This window comes from Pristis pectinata, chromosome 34, assembly GCF_009764475.1.
Source record: "Pristis pectinata isolate sPriPec2 chromosome 34, sPriPec2.1.pri, whole genome shotgun sequence".
Classification (NCBI taxonomy): domain Eukaryota; kingdom Metazoa; phylum Chordata; class Chondrichthyes; order Rhinopristiformes; family Pristidae; genus Pristis; species Pristis pectinata.
In genome coordinates, this window is record NC_067438.1 from 7,227,010 (window position 1) to 7,241,828 (window position 14,819).

At 50.4% G+C, this 14,819-nt stretch overlaps 1 protein-coding gene across 1 annotated transcript; it reads left to right on the forward strand.

Annotated features, from left to right (window-relative positions):
- The first annotated feature begins 2,618 nt into the window (after positions 1-2,618).
- ppp1r11 (protein phosphatase 1, regulatory (inhibitor) subunit 11) lies at positions 2,619-13,498 on the forward strand. The gene is made up of 4 exons (XM_052043961.1): positions 2,619-2,768; positions 7,169-7,356; positions 10,309-10,417; positions 11,706-13,498. Exons 2-4 carry the CDS (start codon positions 7,261-7,263, stop codon positions 11,894-11,896), a joined length of 396 nt encoding a protein of 131 aa, XP_051899921.1. The 5' UTR covers positions 2,619-2,768; positions 7,169-7,260; the 3' UTR covers positions 11,897-13,498.
- Positions 13,499-14,819: the final 1,321 nt, after the last annotated feature.

The window sequence follows — 14,819 nt, forward strand, 5'->3', positions numbered from 1 at the left end:
AGAAGAGCAACGTTGGAGTTGTAACAGCCCAGTTGAGGTGGAAGAGAGATGCTAATCTCTTGTTCAGGTCAGGGGAGGAGGACATTCTTTGCCAGACAAGCGGAAGGGCTTGCAGAAGGTCGTCCAGGTCTCGGAAGCACATCAGAGAGCAGGAATTACTGCTGCCTAACAGGTCATGAACTTAGTGCCAGGTCTGAGGTCTTCGTTTTCATATACCCCTTTCCTCAGTTGGTTTAAGGGCAGTTAGTAGACTCCTACGCACACTATTAGTATGTTGTGGGTGATGCAAAAATTGGTGGAGCTGTGGATACTGAGAAAGGTTGTCAAAGGATTCAGCAGGATTATAGACCGGTTGGAAATGTGGGCAGAGAAATGGCAGATGGTGTTTAATCTGGATAATTGTGAGGTGGTGTACTTTGGGAAGTCAGATGTAAGAGGAAAATATACAGTAAAGCAGGAGCCTTAGTAGCATTGATGTACAGAGGGATCTTGAGGTGCATGTTCATAGCTCCCTGAAAGTGGCGACACAAGTAGGTGGTAAAGAAGGTGTACTGCATACTTTTATCAGTTGGGGTGTTGAGTATAAAAGTCAGGAAGTCATCTTGCAGCTGTATAAAACTTTGGTTAGGTCACATTGGGGTGTCCTGTGCAATTTTAGTCACTGCATTACAGGAAGGATGTGGAGACTTTGGAGAGGGTGCAGAGGAGGTTCGCCAGGATGTTTCCTAGATTAGAGAGTATTAGCTAAAAGGAGAGTTTAGACAAACTTGGATTGTTTTCTCTGGAGCATCAGAGGCTGAGGGGCGACCTGTTAGAAGATCATAAAATTATGAGAGCATAGACAGAGTTTTTTCCAGGATGGAAGTGTCAAATATTAGAGGGCGTAGGTTTACCGTTAGAGGAGGAACGTTTAAAGGATATTTATGAGGCAAGTCTTTTACACAGAGAGTGGTGGGTGCCTGGAATGCCAGGGGAAATGGCAGAAGGAGATATAATAGCTATCCAGCTACTGGTGCTATCCCTTAAGAAAGGCCACCTTACAGACAGCCAGTAGAACTAGAATATAGTATAGCACAGAAACAGGCCCTTCAGCCCACTGCGTGAAACAAATACTCTTCAAAGCCCCTCTGACTCTGTTACCCCCAACCTTGAACCTATGTCTACTGCCTTTAGGTACCACTGTCTTGCTATCGACTCCTATCTAAGCCCTTCATAATTTTGCCTCCCTTTATAGGGTCCGCGCCCCTCAGCCTCCTCCACTCTAAAAAAAACAAACCCCAGCCTCACTAGAGACACAATGGGCTGAAGATGCTGGAATCTGGAGCAACAAATTGCCTGAGACCTGAAGTCCTGCTGCAGAAACGTCGACAATTCCTTTCCTCCCACGGATGCTGCTCGACCTGCTGAGTTCCTCAGGCAGATTGCTTGTTGCCCCAGACCCTTCCTTCAATGTTTCTACAGGGATCAAGGTAGGACATACACAGTAAATGGCAGGGCACTGAGGAGTGTGGAGGAACAAAGGGATCTGGGAGTTCAGATACATAATTCCCTGAAAGTGGCGTCACAGGTAGGCAGTGTTGTAAAGAAGGCTTTTGGCGTCCTGGCATTTATAAATCAAAGTACTGAGTATAGGAGTTGGGATGTTATGGTGAGATTGTATAAGACATTGGTGAGGCCAAATTTGGAGTATTGTGTGCAGTTCTGGTCACCTAACTATAGGAAGGATATCAGTAAGATTGAAAGAGTGCAGAGGAGATTTACTAGAATGTTGCCGGGTCTTCAGGAGTTGAGTTACAGGGAAATATTGAACAAGTTAGGACTTTATTCCTTGGAACGTAGAAGAATGAGGGGAGATTTGATAGAGGTTTACAAAATTATGAGGGGTATAGACAGAGTAAATGCGAGTAGGCTCTTTCCACCTAGATTAGGAGAGATAAGTACGAGAGGACATGGCTTTCGGGTGAAAGGGGAAAGGTTTGGGGGGGAACATCTTCACTCAGAGAGTGGTGGGAGTATGGAACGAGCTGCCATCCAACGTGGTAAATGCGGGCTCACTCTTAAATTTTAAGAATAAATTGGACAGGTACATGGACAGGAGAGGTCTGGAGGGTTATGGACTGGGTGCAGGTCAATGGGACTAGTGGAATAACGTTTCAGCACAGACTAGAAGGGCCGCATGGCCTGTTTCCTGTGCTGTAGTGTTCTATGGTTCTATGGATCAGTTATGTGCAAAACCACCAGCCCTGATGGAAGTTAAAATTGGGCACCTCCCAAGGGTGCAATCTTATGAAAGTCTGAATGGGACTTTTTTTTTGCATAACAGAATCTGGTGGCTCTGAGTCTGCTGACAAATGCTGACTCATCCCCCCCCCCCGAATCTGGTGGCTCTGAGTCTGCTGACAAATGCTGACTCATTTCCCCCCCCGAATCTGGTGGCTCTGAGTCTGCTGACAAATGCTGACTCATTTCCCCGCAGGGCATTTCCTCAGCTGCCTCTGCAGACTCACCGCTGCCCCGGGCTCCAGCGGCGCTGCCAGCCTCAAAGATGGCGCGGGGCTCTTCCCGCCCCGCCCCACGCACGGCAGCGCCGCCAGCATCAAAGATGGCGGAAGCGCCGCCGGCGTAACACGTCCCCGGCCGGGGAGACTTCGGGTGAACACCACCTGGAAAGAGCGGAAGTGGGGAGGAGGAAGCAGATGGGCGGCGGACCGGGGAGCGGAGCGTCGGCAGAGGGGCTGGAAGATGGAGGCGGAGTGACTGGGACTCAGGTAATGAGCCGCAGGGCTGGGCGTCCCGGCGGCGACAGGCGCCTCACCCTGTGACCCGGGGCCGGGAGGGGACGGGGAGTCGGTCAGTGGGTCGGATCTCCTCTGTGAGTTAGTGCCCTGCGGTGTAAGGGTGGGATCGGCTGCTGGTAAATGTCCTCGTCTGTGCAATAACACCCTGAGTGTGGGGCAGCTGGTAAATATCCCCCCTGTACATTAATATAATGACCAAACATAATGTGGAGACAACTGGTAAATGTCCTCGTCTGTGCAATAACACCCTGCTGCATGCAGAATGTGGGGCAGTTGGTAAATATCCTCCCCTGTAAATTGATATAATAGCTAAACATTGTAAATTATGTGGAGATAGCTGATAAATGTCCTCATCCATAAACTAATATCCTGGTCTAAACATAATGTGGGACAACTGGTAAATATCCTCCCCTGTAAATTAATATCATGTCTAAACATAATTTAGAATGTGAAGACAACTGATAAATGTCCTCTCCTGTAAACTAATATCCTGCTCTACCCAGAATGTGGGGCAGCTGGTAAATACTCTCCCCTGTACATTAATATAATGTCTCAACACAAGGTGTGGGCAGTTGATGAATATTCTCCTCTGTAAACTAATATTCCGCTCTAAACATGATCTAATATGTGGGGCAGTTGGTAAATTTTCTCCCCTGTAATTTAATGCTCTATGATATATAATGTGGAGACAGCTGATAATATCCTCATTTGTACATTAATACCCTGCTCTAAACATAAAGTGGGGCAGTTGGTAAATATTCTCTTCTGTAAACTATTACCCTGCTCTAAACATCATCTATAATGTGGCTCAGTTGGTAAATAAGTATTCACTCCTGTAAATGAATATAATGCTCTAATGTATAGCTTCGAGACAGCTGATAAATGTCATGTTCTAAACATAATCTGTCATAATGTAGCAGCTGGTAAATAAATATTTTCCCTGTAAAATGCTTAAAATTTCCCATTAATATAATTCTGTAAGCACAATGTATAACTTGGAGAACACTAATGAGAACTTTCCGCTGTAAATTAATATAATGTTCTAAGCACAATGTATAATGTGGGGTGGGGCAGCTGATTAAATATTCTAATGGGCAAGAGGAGCCAATTGATAATACAGTTCTTGCCTGCAACTTAATATAATGCCTTAAAACCAGTGGATAGTAGTGAGTGGCCGTGACAACTGATGGTGCATGTCTTCACAGCAACATAACAATCGGTAATATAAGCAGTGTAATGGGAAAGTAGCTGGTCAACTACTATATATAACAAAATTAATATCTGTCATCTGTAATTTTATATAGTATAATTGCACTAAGATCCAAATGTATTCCATTTGTAATGTGATACTGTGCTATGTTAATGTTTGATGAGTTCTTTTGGTTGATGGGCATAGTTTAATGTGTTTATGATTTCTCAAAAGGTGTTTGATAAGATAACACTTATCAGACATTTGCAAAATTGAAGTCCTTGTAACAAATTAAAAGGCTTGTGTGGTTTAAAATTACAGTGTGAAAAAAGAGGAAATATTAGTGAATAGTTTTCAGAGCAGAGGGAAATGTGCAGTGATGCTCCTGGGGGTCTATCTTGGACCACTGTGTGTTTTGTTGTGTGGTAATGATCTGTGGTTGAACGGTGGGCATTGCATAATTTTAAAGTTTGTAGATAACATGGAATGAGGAGGATAATGACAGGTTTAAGGGGAACTGAGGAAGACTGTTGAAATGGTGACAAAACTTGGCAGATAAAAGATTAATCCTGAGGAATTTAAATGATGCACTTTGTCAGTAGGAAGTGGAGAAGCTGTGCTAATTAACTAGTTCAGTTTTAACAGGGTGCAGGAGAGAGATCTGGGGCAATTCATATACAAGCTTCATAAAGTGGCAGTTTGACAAGTTGAAGCCTGTGGTTACCCTGGCAGTGTGGGGTGATGTGTGGTCACATATGGTGAAGCGGAACTGGAAGCAAATCAATTTAAAGCAGCAACTTAATGGGACTTAGAGTGCACTGGCTGAAAGAGGAGTGGAGGCGGGAGCGTGATTTCCGAGAAGGAATGGGATTTATGCTTAGAAACGGGATTAAAAAGCAGGATTTTCAGAAATTGGAACTAATTGGATCTTTTCTACCGAGCCGATGCAAGCACATTGTGTTGAGAGGGTTTCCTTCTGTTTCTTCCACAAACTCTCTAAGCTGACTGATACATAACCAGTCTGTCAAACGCCTCAGTCGGATCGGACCTGAGGGAAGGCATTGGGGTCCAGCAGAGACTTGGGAAGAGAGTTCAGGGGCTGGTTCAATTATGACAACTGGCTGTATTTCCTGCATTCTCTTCCAAACAGGAACATCTCCCCCAGAATTTTATTTGTTGTCCAATATTACTGAGAGGCCCAGGGAGTATAAAATTACAAAAGGCCTGTTCAGATCATCAATGGTCTGTTTCCCACGGCAGGGAGGTTAATAAAGCCTTCTACAGACGTGGTGCCCAGACCAGGCCATTGTACAGCTGGAGTACAGGTCCGCCCGGGGTTACAAATGCCTGACTTACGGACATCCAATACATGCGAACGAGTTCCCATAAATATTATTAAATCCAAACAAGAACCAATCTTAGAAAAAAAACGTGTATACATGCAACCTTGCAGCAGTTATCAGACACCAGCCAGTGTCTCTTAAGAACACAGGCTGCCAGTTTCACCACAGGAAGCCATTTAAGTGAGTTGCTTTGGAAATTGGCAAGCAATTGCTGCTACTGAAACTTGTACAGTGATGCTTGATTAAACAGTATAACATTAACTGATACTTCCATGGAAACCAGCCACTGATCATGGGACACCCTGATTCTGTCCCATTGTAACTAGGCAGGGGCAGGCAGTAAGTAACTGGCTCTCATCAACACCACTCATTGCAGTAGGGTGGAGGTGTGGGTACCAAATCGGGTGATTTTTTTTTTGTGTCTTTTCCATCTTGTGGACAAAATCGTAAAGACGGAACCTGTTCACAACCCGGGGTCAGCCTGTGTAGGGGTTCCCTGGGGCCGTTTTGCTGTGAGGAGCAGTTTCTTGTATTTGCTCAACGCTGGTGCAGAACCTTCACAAGCAGCAGGGCGTTAACCTTTGTTCAAACTGGTCTCTGTTAACTTCAACGCCAGAGACCACGTCAGCCCAGCCCACAGAGGTGTGCTGAATTGCTACCTGCCTTTGGGCTGTAATAATGAACATGCAATCATTTACAACTGTTAAATATATTTCTTAATGCAATTGCATGATTGTGCTGGTGCATGGAAGGTATCTGGGTAGGAACTTGATGACCTACAACAGGAAGTGATGGAGTTTTGGGCCCAGTTTCCTGGTGTATCCACAGCAGAAATTCATCCGAGTGTTCTTAACAGTTTATTGCTATAATCCCACAAACTGAGAGTGTAATATACAATGCTATAACTGCCACAGTCTTTTCCCCAGGGTGGGGGAGTCTAACACTAGAGGGCACAGGTTTAAGGTGAGAGGGGAGATATCTAAAGGGGAACTGAGGGGCAAGTTTTTCATACAGAGGGTGGTGGGTATGTGGAACAAGCTGCCAAAGGAAGGTAAAACCACAGCATTTTAAAAGCATTTGGATGGATACATGGAGAGGACAGGAACAGAGGGATTTGGGCCAAACCTGGGCAAATGGGACCAGCTTGGATGAGGCATCGTGGTCGGCATGGACCAGTTGGGCCGAAGGGCCTGTTTCCGTGCTGTAAGTATAAGTGACAGCTATGGGGACCCATGGGCAACAAGTAATGTAACCTGTGGTCACAGTTGGGGAGGGCCGAGATTTTGTGTGCTGGGGGTGCAGTGACCTGTTATCTTCGGGGTAGGTAACTGCAAGAATGCAAACTGGTCCCTCGCTCTGAGGTGAGACTGTCGTAAGCAAATGGGAAGGAATACTATTTCTGCCACAAAGCCCTTTCATTCTAATGGTGTGCTATATTTTTCAGTTGATCATAATGGTCCAACATCTCCTCCTCTGACACCGACGCCGATTCTGTGGCGCAGTGGGTAGGGCCGCTGCCTCACTTCGGACCCGACCTCTGGCGCTGCCTGCGTGGAGTTTGCACGTTCCCCCTGTGACCGCGTGGGTTTCCCCCGGGTGTTCTGGGTTCCTCCCAGAGGTTGATCGGCCTCTGTTAATTAGCGGAGATGAGAATCAAAGGGGAGTTGAGAGAGAGAGACACATCGTGGGGGGACAGGCAGAGGGGGAGAGGACTGATCGGGCAGCGGGCTGGGAGCCAGCAGAAACCCGGTAGACAGAACGACTGCCTCCCATGTCGTCACTAGACCGGAAACCCACTGACGTTGGCGCGGCGCGTAAACGCTGTGGCTCTTCCGCAGGGTTCAGCGATTCCGGAGTCTCCGCGCAGCCGACTCTTCCGCGGCCGCTGAGGGGAGTGGGCGCCCAGAGGTTTCACCCAGCCCCGGCTTAGATGGAGCGAGAGCTCGAGCACGGCGCAATGGCAGAGGCAGCGAGCGCATCGGCGACCGTCACCGAGACCGTGGATGGGACCCAGCCCACGGACACGGTGAGTGCCCCGGAGATTCCCCGGTCCTCGTGGCTCAGCAGAGGGGTAGCCATGTGAAAGTTGACCCACGCTGTAATAAATCAGATGACAGCAGAACCAAAGAACGTACGATTAATGCTTTATTAGTTTAACGTTAGCGGGAGTGAGGGATACAGAGAAAGGGTAAACAGTGTAACCCGAGCTCTGTACTGATCCCCACTCAGAGATTTACCGGTTAGTGTCCCTCCTTTTATACCGAATCCATGGGAAACCTCCGTGGGAAGTTGCACATACTGAGGCAGTTGCTTACAGCAAGCTTTTAGCAAAACAAGATATGTCTTAAAAACTTCTTTCTTTCTCACCTGCACCTGGAGATTTTATGGTCATATAATCACCCCATGGTTGAGGCAATATCATGCCAGGGAAGAATAACAGCCCAACATTAACCCTTACATTCCCGGTCGTTAACCCTTGCATTTCCAGTTATCGCTTACAGCCATCCAAACTGAAACCTCCTCACGGGCTGCAGTCAACACTCTCTGTCTTTAATCACCTCTCGATCTGAGAGACTGGGTTACTGACGAGGGAGAACAAGAGAGATTCCATGTTAGTGGGCTAGAAGTCACATATAGAGTAAGCGGGGTGGAGGTGGTCTTCCTTCACCCAGAAGCCTTAGGTGAATTGGATGGACGTACCACAGGCACCGCTTACTAAAACCAGCATCTTAATTACCTCGGCCTAAATTCTCCAGCTGCTGCGCTGAGGTTTGAGCTGTCACTTCTGGATCGCCTGCTATTTCTGGACCACAGATGCAGGCATCTGGCTACTTGCCACAGAATGCTCCCCTACCTGTATGGAAGCTGAGTGTACCCTGTAGAGTTTTGGAAAGGCTTTAGCACCGTTGGAATAATCTGTGAGAGACTTACTGGGCTAATTCCTGGGGAGGGAGGATTGTCCAACCGTGAAGACTGGGAAGAGTTAGATCTATAGTCTTGGAGACACGAGGGGTGCTGGAATCTGGAGCAAAGGGGGAGCTGCTGGAGGAACTCAGTGGGTCAGGCAGCAGCTGTGGAGGGAGATGGACAGTCGACGTTTTGGGCCAAGACCCTTTGTGTGTTTTTAGAATGATCTTACTGAAACGTGTCAGATCTTGAGGGGGTTTGACAGGGTAGATGTCGAAAATGTTCCAGTAGTGGGAGAGTCTTGAGAAAGGAGACAGGATGAGCGGGTGGTGGGAATTTCTTCTCATGAAGTTTGTCTGGAACTCTCTGCCCTGGAGGGTTGTGGATCGCTGGGGGTATTTCATGCAAGATCAGGGGGCTGAGGGCTTTGGGGAATCGGGATCACATTTATTATCAGTGACTTACATGATGTGAAATGTGTTGGTTTGCAGCAGCAGTACAGAGCAAACACAAAAAATACTATAAATTACAACTATAAATTGTGCAAAATGAACAAGGAGGTAGTGTTCATGGGCTCATGGACTGTTCAGAAATCTGATGGTGGAGGGGAAGAAACTGTTCCTGAATCGTTGAGTGTGGGTCTTCAGGCCCCTGTACCTCCTCCCCAATGGTAGTAATGAGAAGAGGGCATGTCCCGGATGGTGAGGGTCCTTAGTGATTGATGCCACCTTCTTGAGGCACCGCCTCTTGAAGGTGTCCTTGATGGTGAGGAGGGTTGTGCCCGTGATGGAGCTGGCTGAGTGGAAGGAGACGGGGACAGGAGAGGAGACACCTGGGGCACGATCATATTGCTTGGCCAGGAGGGCTTCAGAGGCCTTATGTCTGCTATTTCCTTGTGAATGGGGGGGTTCCTGCTGCCAAGGTCACCAGCAGACCAGGCTCGTGAACTTAATGGAGTCATATAGCTGGGAAACAGGCCCTTTGGCCCAACTGGTCCATGCCAACCAAGATGCCCGTCCAAACTAGTCCCATTTGACCCTTTCTACCCTGCTGCAGAGGGTTGTAGGCTCAGCCAGCTCCATCACGGGCATGGTGGGGATCCTTGATGATAGATGCCACCTTCTTGAGGCAGAACTTCCTGTAGATGCTGTCAGTGGTGGGGAGGGCTGTGCCCGTGACGGACCGGGCTGTGTCCACTGCTCTCTGTAGCCTCTTGCATTCCTGTGCGTCTGACTGGTTGCATCACCACCTGGTATGGAGCCTCCAATGCACAGGATTGCAAGAGGGTTGTAAACTCAGCCAGCTCCATCACGGGCACAGCCCTCCCCGCCTTCAAGGACATCTTCAGGAGGCGGTGCCTCAAAAAGGCGGCATCCATCACTCAGGACCCTCACCATCCAGGACATGCCCTCTTCTCGTTACTACCATCGGGAAGGAGGTACAGGAGCCTGAAGACTCACACTCAGTGATTCAGGAACAGCTTCTTCCCCTCTGCCATCAGATTTCTGAACGGTCCATGAACCCATGAACATGACCTTTTTTTTGCACTATTTATTTGTTTCTGTAATTGATAGATTTTTACGTCTTGCACTGTACTGCTGCCGCAAAACAACACATCTCACGTCATGTGTCAGTGATAATGACTCTGACCCACCCCACTCTCACACTGCAACCTGATGGGTGGGAGCAGGGTGTTCCATTAACGTGCTTACTCTCACTGGTGAGACCGCTTGGATGGCTGTACGTTGACGGCTGGCGATGGTTGAGTGTCTGACTCTGGCCGGGACATGGGAGACCTTCCTCTCCCCCCACTCCAGCTCGGCTAACGTGGCTCGGTCTCCCGCTGTCCGAGTGAGCGCCCTGGGCTCAAGGCTTGAACCGAAAGGCGGCGCCTTCGGAGGGCGGCTTCTGCCCTGCTGGCGCCTCCAGGTGGCCGGGAGGCGAGGCTGCGGAGGGTTGGGCTTTCTGGTCACTCCGTGGGGCTTTGGGCAATTTATCGCAGCTTCCCCCTCCTTTACCCCCCTGGTCGATGAGTGGGTGATCCTCTCCTTCTCCCTTCCACCCCCACCAGGAAAACCGCAGCATCACCATCCGGCTGAGGAAGCGCAAGACCAACAAGAAGGTGGAGTGGTCAAGCGACACGGTGGACAACGAGCACCTGGGCCGGCGCTCCTCCAAGTGTAAGTGCGCCGATCGCTGCCGGTTCCCCCGCTTGGGGCGGCTCACGAGGCTTCGCAGGCTGTCGTGCTGGTTGGGGAAACGAGCGGACGTGATCAGCCTCGGAGAGTCACGCAGTGTAGGAACAGGCTCTTCGCCCCCTACTCCACCAAGGAGCCAGTCTAAGCAGGTCCCCGTATCCCTCTATACATAGAACAGTACAGCACAGAACAGGCCCTTCAGCCTACAATGTTGTACCCACATAGCTAATCCCTCCATTTTCCTCTCATTCATGTGCCCAGAGAGCGGTGGCTGCCTGGAATGGGTTACCGGGGGTAGTAGTGGAAGCGGGCAGTTTGGTGGAGTTTAAGAGGCTGAGATAGACACATCTGGACAAGATCCGTTGTTCAATCCTTGAGTCTAACGTAGACTTTCAAACCCTGTGTGGACCTTCTTTGAATTATTTTCAAAACCTTTGATTTGGCGACTAAAATACAGACATTGGCTGCCATTGTTACCTTTCAAGGGTTTTTCCTTGTTTTTTTTGAATCAAACAGCTTCAGTTTTTGGTAGTGGGAGCAGATTTTTTTTATAGTAAAATATTCCAGTTTTTTCTTTATTAACTATCACGTGATTATTAATTTAGAGTATTGTGATCCTCAGTACGATTTAACGCCATGTATTCAGTAGTATTTTTACCCTCTTTTCGATGCATGTACTCTGTATTTTTTTTCGTGGATTTAATAAAAATATTGTAAAAGATAGACACATGAATATGGAGGATACACAGGAGGACAGTTAGTATAAATCGACATCAAGATCGGCAGAACATTGTGGGCCGAATGACCTGTCCCGTGCTGTACTGTTCCATGAAAAAAAAATGCAGAATAGAGTGTTACAGTTACAGAGAAAGTGCAGAGCAGGCAGACAAAGTTCAAGGCCGTAATGAGGTAGATTGGGAAATCGTATCAAAGATCCGTTCAAGAGTCTGATAACAGCGGGATAGAAGCTGTCCTTGAGCCTGGTGGTCCGTGATCTCAGGCTTTTGTATCTTCTGCCCGATGGGAGGGGGGAGAAGAGGGAATGCCCGGGGTGGGAGGGGTCCTTGATTCGTCAGCTGCTTTCCCGAGGCAGCGGGAAGTGCGGGGGGGGGGGTGGAGGCGGGTTTTGCGCGGGGGACTGGTCTGCGTCCGCGACCCCCATTGCCCCCCCTCTGCTGTCTCATCAGGGTCTCTCTCTCCCCCTCCCCGTCTCCCCCTCCCCCTCTCCCCCTCCCCCTCCATCTCCCTCCCTCCCTCTCGCCGTCTCCAGGCTGCTGCATCTACGAGAAACCGCGGGCCTTCGGCGAGAGCTCCTCGGAGAGCGAGGACGAGGACGGCGGCTGCGGCAACGCCCACTGCGTCCGGGGCCACCACAAGAAGCCGTACCCGGACGGCCGCGCCGACCCCAGCCACAGCCCCGAGCACCCGGAGCACCGACACGGCAGCCCTCCGGAGAACTGAAGTGTGGGGGAGGGGTGGGCGGCGGGATCCAACCGGGGGGAGCACTGTCACGACCCCCCCAACCCACCCACACGCCCCTCCCCTCAAAACACCCGGCGGCAGCATCCTGACACACCGCCTGAGGGGGTGGGTGGGGGTCGCCGCACGGCCACGACGTTTGCTTTATCTTTTAGAGGAGAGGGTTTTTTTTTTAAGAAGACTAGACCTGTAAATTTGTATTGCATTTGTAATTTATTTAATAGGAACCTTTTTTTTGTTGTCACTGCAGCAGATCTACAAGGGTGGGGGGTGGGGTGTGGGAGGGGGTGTGGGTGCATGCAAAGCATGGACCTTTGGTCCACGCCACAACTGGGTTTGCACGATCCGGGTGATCCTAGAGCTGACTGGGGGGTGCTGGGGGTGGTGGGGCGAGGGGGAGGGAATCGAACCGCCCGAGCACTGGCGCAAAGCCTGCCGGCGTGGCAGTCCCACCCGAGGCTGACGGCGCCGGTGCCCAGCTACGGGAGAGGAGTTGCCGGGAGGTGGGTGTGAGCGGGGGTTGGGGGGGGGGGGGGGGGGTACCGGAAGTCGGGGGCGACAAATGATCTGCCGCAGGGACCTGGCCAGTCGAGCGGCGGCCGTGGAGAGAGGAGGGGCGGGGGGAGGAGCAGCGGATGCTTGGGGGGCGGGGGGGGGGGGGGCGGCGCAAGGTTCGGCAAATGCTGGAATCTGGAGCGAGACGCTGGAGGAACTCAGTGGGCCAGGCGACGTTTCAGGCCGAGACCCTTCATCGGGGCTGGGAAAGGAAGAAGACGGAAGCCGGAGTGAAGCGGGAGAGGGAAGGGGAGGGGCACAGGCTGGCAGGGGATAGGTGAGTCCAGGTTTCACCTTCTCCCCTTCCCCCCCCCCCCCCCCTTCACCTGGACTCGCCTCTGCCCGTGTTCCTCCCCCTCCCACCACCACCTTATTCTGGCTTCTGCCCTCTTCTTTTCCAGTCCAGATGAAGGGTCTTGACCCGAAACATCAGCTATCCATTTCCCTCCACGGATGCTGCCTGACCCACTGAGTTCCTCCAGCATTCTCTCTCTCTGTGTGTCGCTGTCAATGGTTTGGGTCCTCGATGCAAGGTTTCAACCTGAAACGTTGACCGTTCCTTCCCCACCCTCTCCCCTCCTCGGGCACTGCCTGACCCGCTGAGTTTCTCCCGCAGGTTGTCTGTGGCTGCGGATTCCAGCGTCCTGTGCCTCCAGAAGAGGGTGGGGTGGGTGCCTGAGGGTCTGTGACCGGTGGGGAGGTGCTGGGTCCCCGCCAGTCGCCCGTCGTGTGTGAGGGGGTCCCGCCAGCGATGGTCGCCGTCAGAGTCTGTGTTTTCTGGGCATGTGTGTGTCGGGTGCAGTGTGGTCCGTCCAAGGACAGGTGGGGCCCCGCGGGGTGTGGACTCTCCGGGCCTGGCCTCCGTTCCTGGGCTGAGCTGCCCCTCTGTACCTGCCGGTGGGCGCTGGGCACCCCTCGCGGGTATGTCGCTGCTGCCGGGCTGCGGGTTGTAGTGTAATGCTGAAGGCTCCGACCCTTTCACCGATCAGATGTACTGAAATAAATGGTCTTGCTGAACACAAACAAGAAGTGGCATTCGTGTGGGGGCTGGTGTAAATGTGTGGGCCAGCAGAGACTCAGGGCCGAAGGGCCTGTGGCCGGTGCTGACTGTGGCTCCAAGTCCCGTTCCCTGAGCATGTCCATGCTGGCCAGCGAGTGCCCGTTTACACAGTGTTGTCGGAGGAAGGAGGTCCCGCTCCAATCTTCTATAATTCCACTCTTCACAAACCAAACCTGGCCTCCTCCAGTGCCTCTTATCCCAGCCCTGCTTGTGCCTTAAGCTACAGATTTGCGTCAGGGCTTGCCAAGGAGGGATTGCACGGTGGTACAAGGAATGCCACCAAATTAGTGAAGAAAAGGTCTCCAATCCCATCACTGTTATGTGTTTTCTAGGGCTGACAGTCCAATATACCAATAACATACAGCAGCAGAATGGTTAAGGTACTAGAACTGGTATTGGTTTATTATTGTCACTTGTACCGAGGTACAGTGAAGAACTCGTCTTGCATACCGATCGTACAGGTCAATTCATTACACAGTGCAGTTACATTGAGTTAGTACAGACTGCATTGATGTAGTACAGGTAAAAACAATAACAGTACAGAGTAAAGTGATACAGCTACAGAGAAAGTGCAGTGCAATAGTCTTATCACAGTGGGGTAGAGCTTACTTTAATTCTGGTGATACGTGCCCTCAGGCTCCTGTATCTTCTACCCGATGGGAGAGGAGAGAAGAGAGAATGACCCAGGTGAGTGGGGTCTTTGATTATGTCGGCTGCTTCACCAAGACAACGAGAGGTAAAGACAGAGTCCAAGAAGGGGAGGCTGGTGTCCGTGATGCGCTGGGCTGTGTCCACAACTCTCTGCAGTTTCTTGCGGTCCTGGGCAGAACAGTTGCTGTACCAAGCCGTGATGCATCCAGATAGGATGCTTTCTATGATGCATCGATAAAAGTTGGTGAGTGTCAAGGGGGACAAATCGAATTTCTTTAGCCTCCTGAGGAAGTAGAGGCACTGGTGAGCTTTCTTGGCCGTGGCATCTACGTGATTTGACCAAGACAGGCTGTTGGTGATGTTCACTCCCAGGAACTTGAAGCTCTCAACCCTCTCGACCTCAGCACTGTTGATGAATGTGGAGGGTTGGACAATTGATCTGGAGATGTGGGTTCAAATCCCACCTTGGGAGATAGATGATTCAAACTCAATTAAGTACCCTGGAATAAAAAGTTAGATTCAGTGATAGTACCATGAAACTGTCTGCCTTAAAATCCCTTCACTCATGTCCTTTGGGAAAGGGAGTCTGCCATCTTTACCCAGTCACGTCGATATACGATTCCAGGCACGCTAATGTGG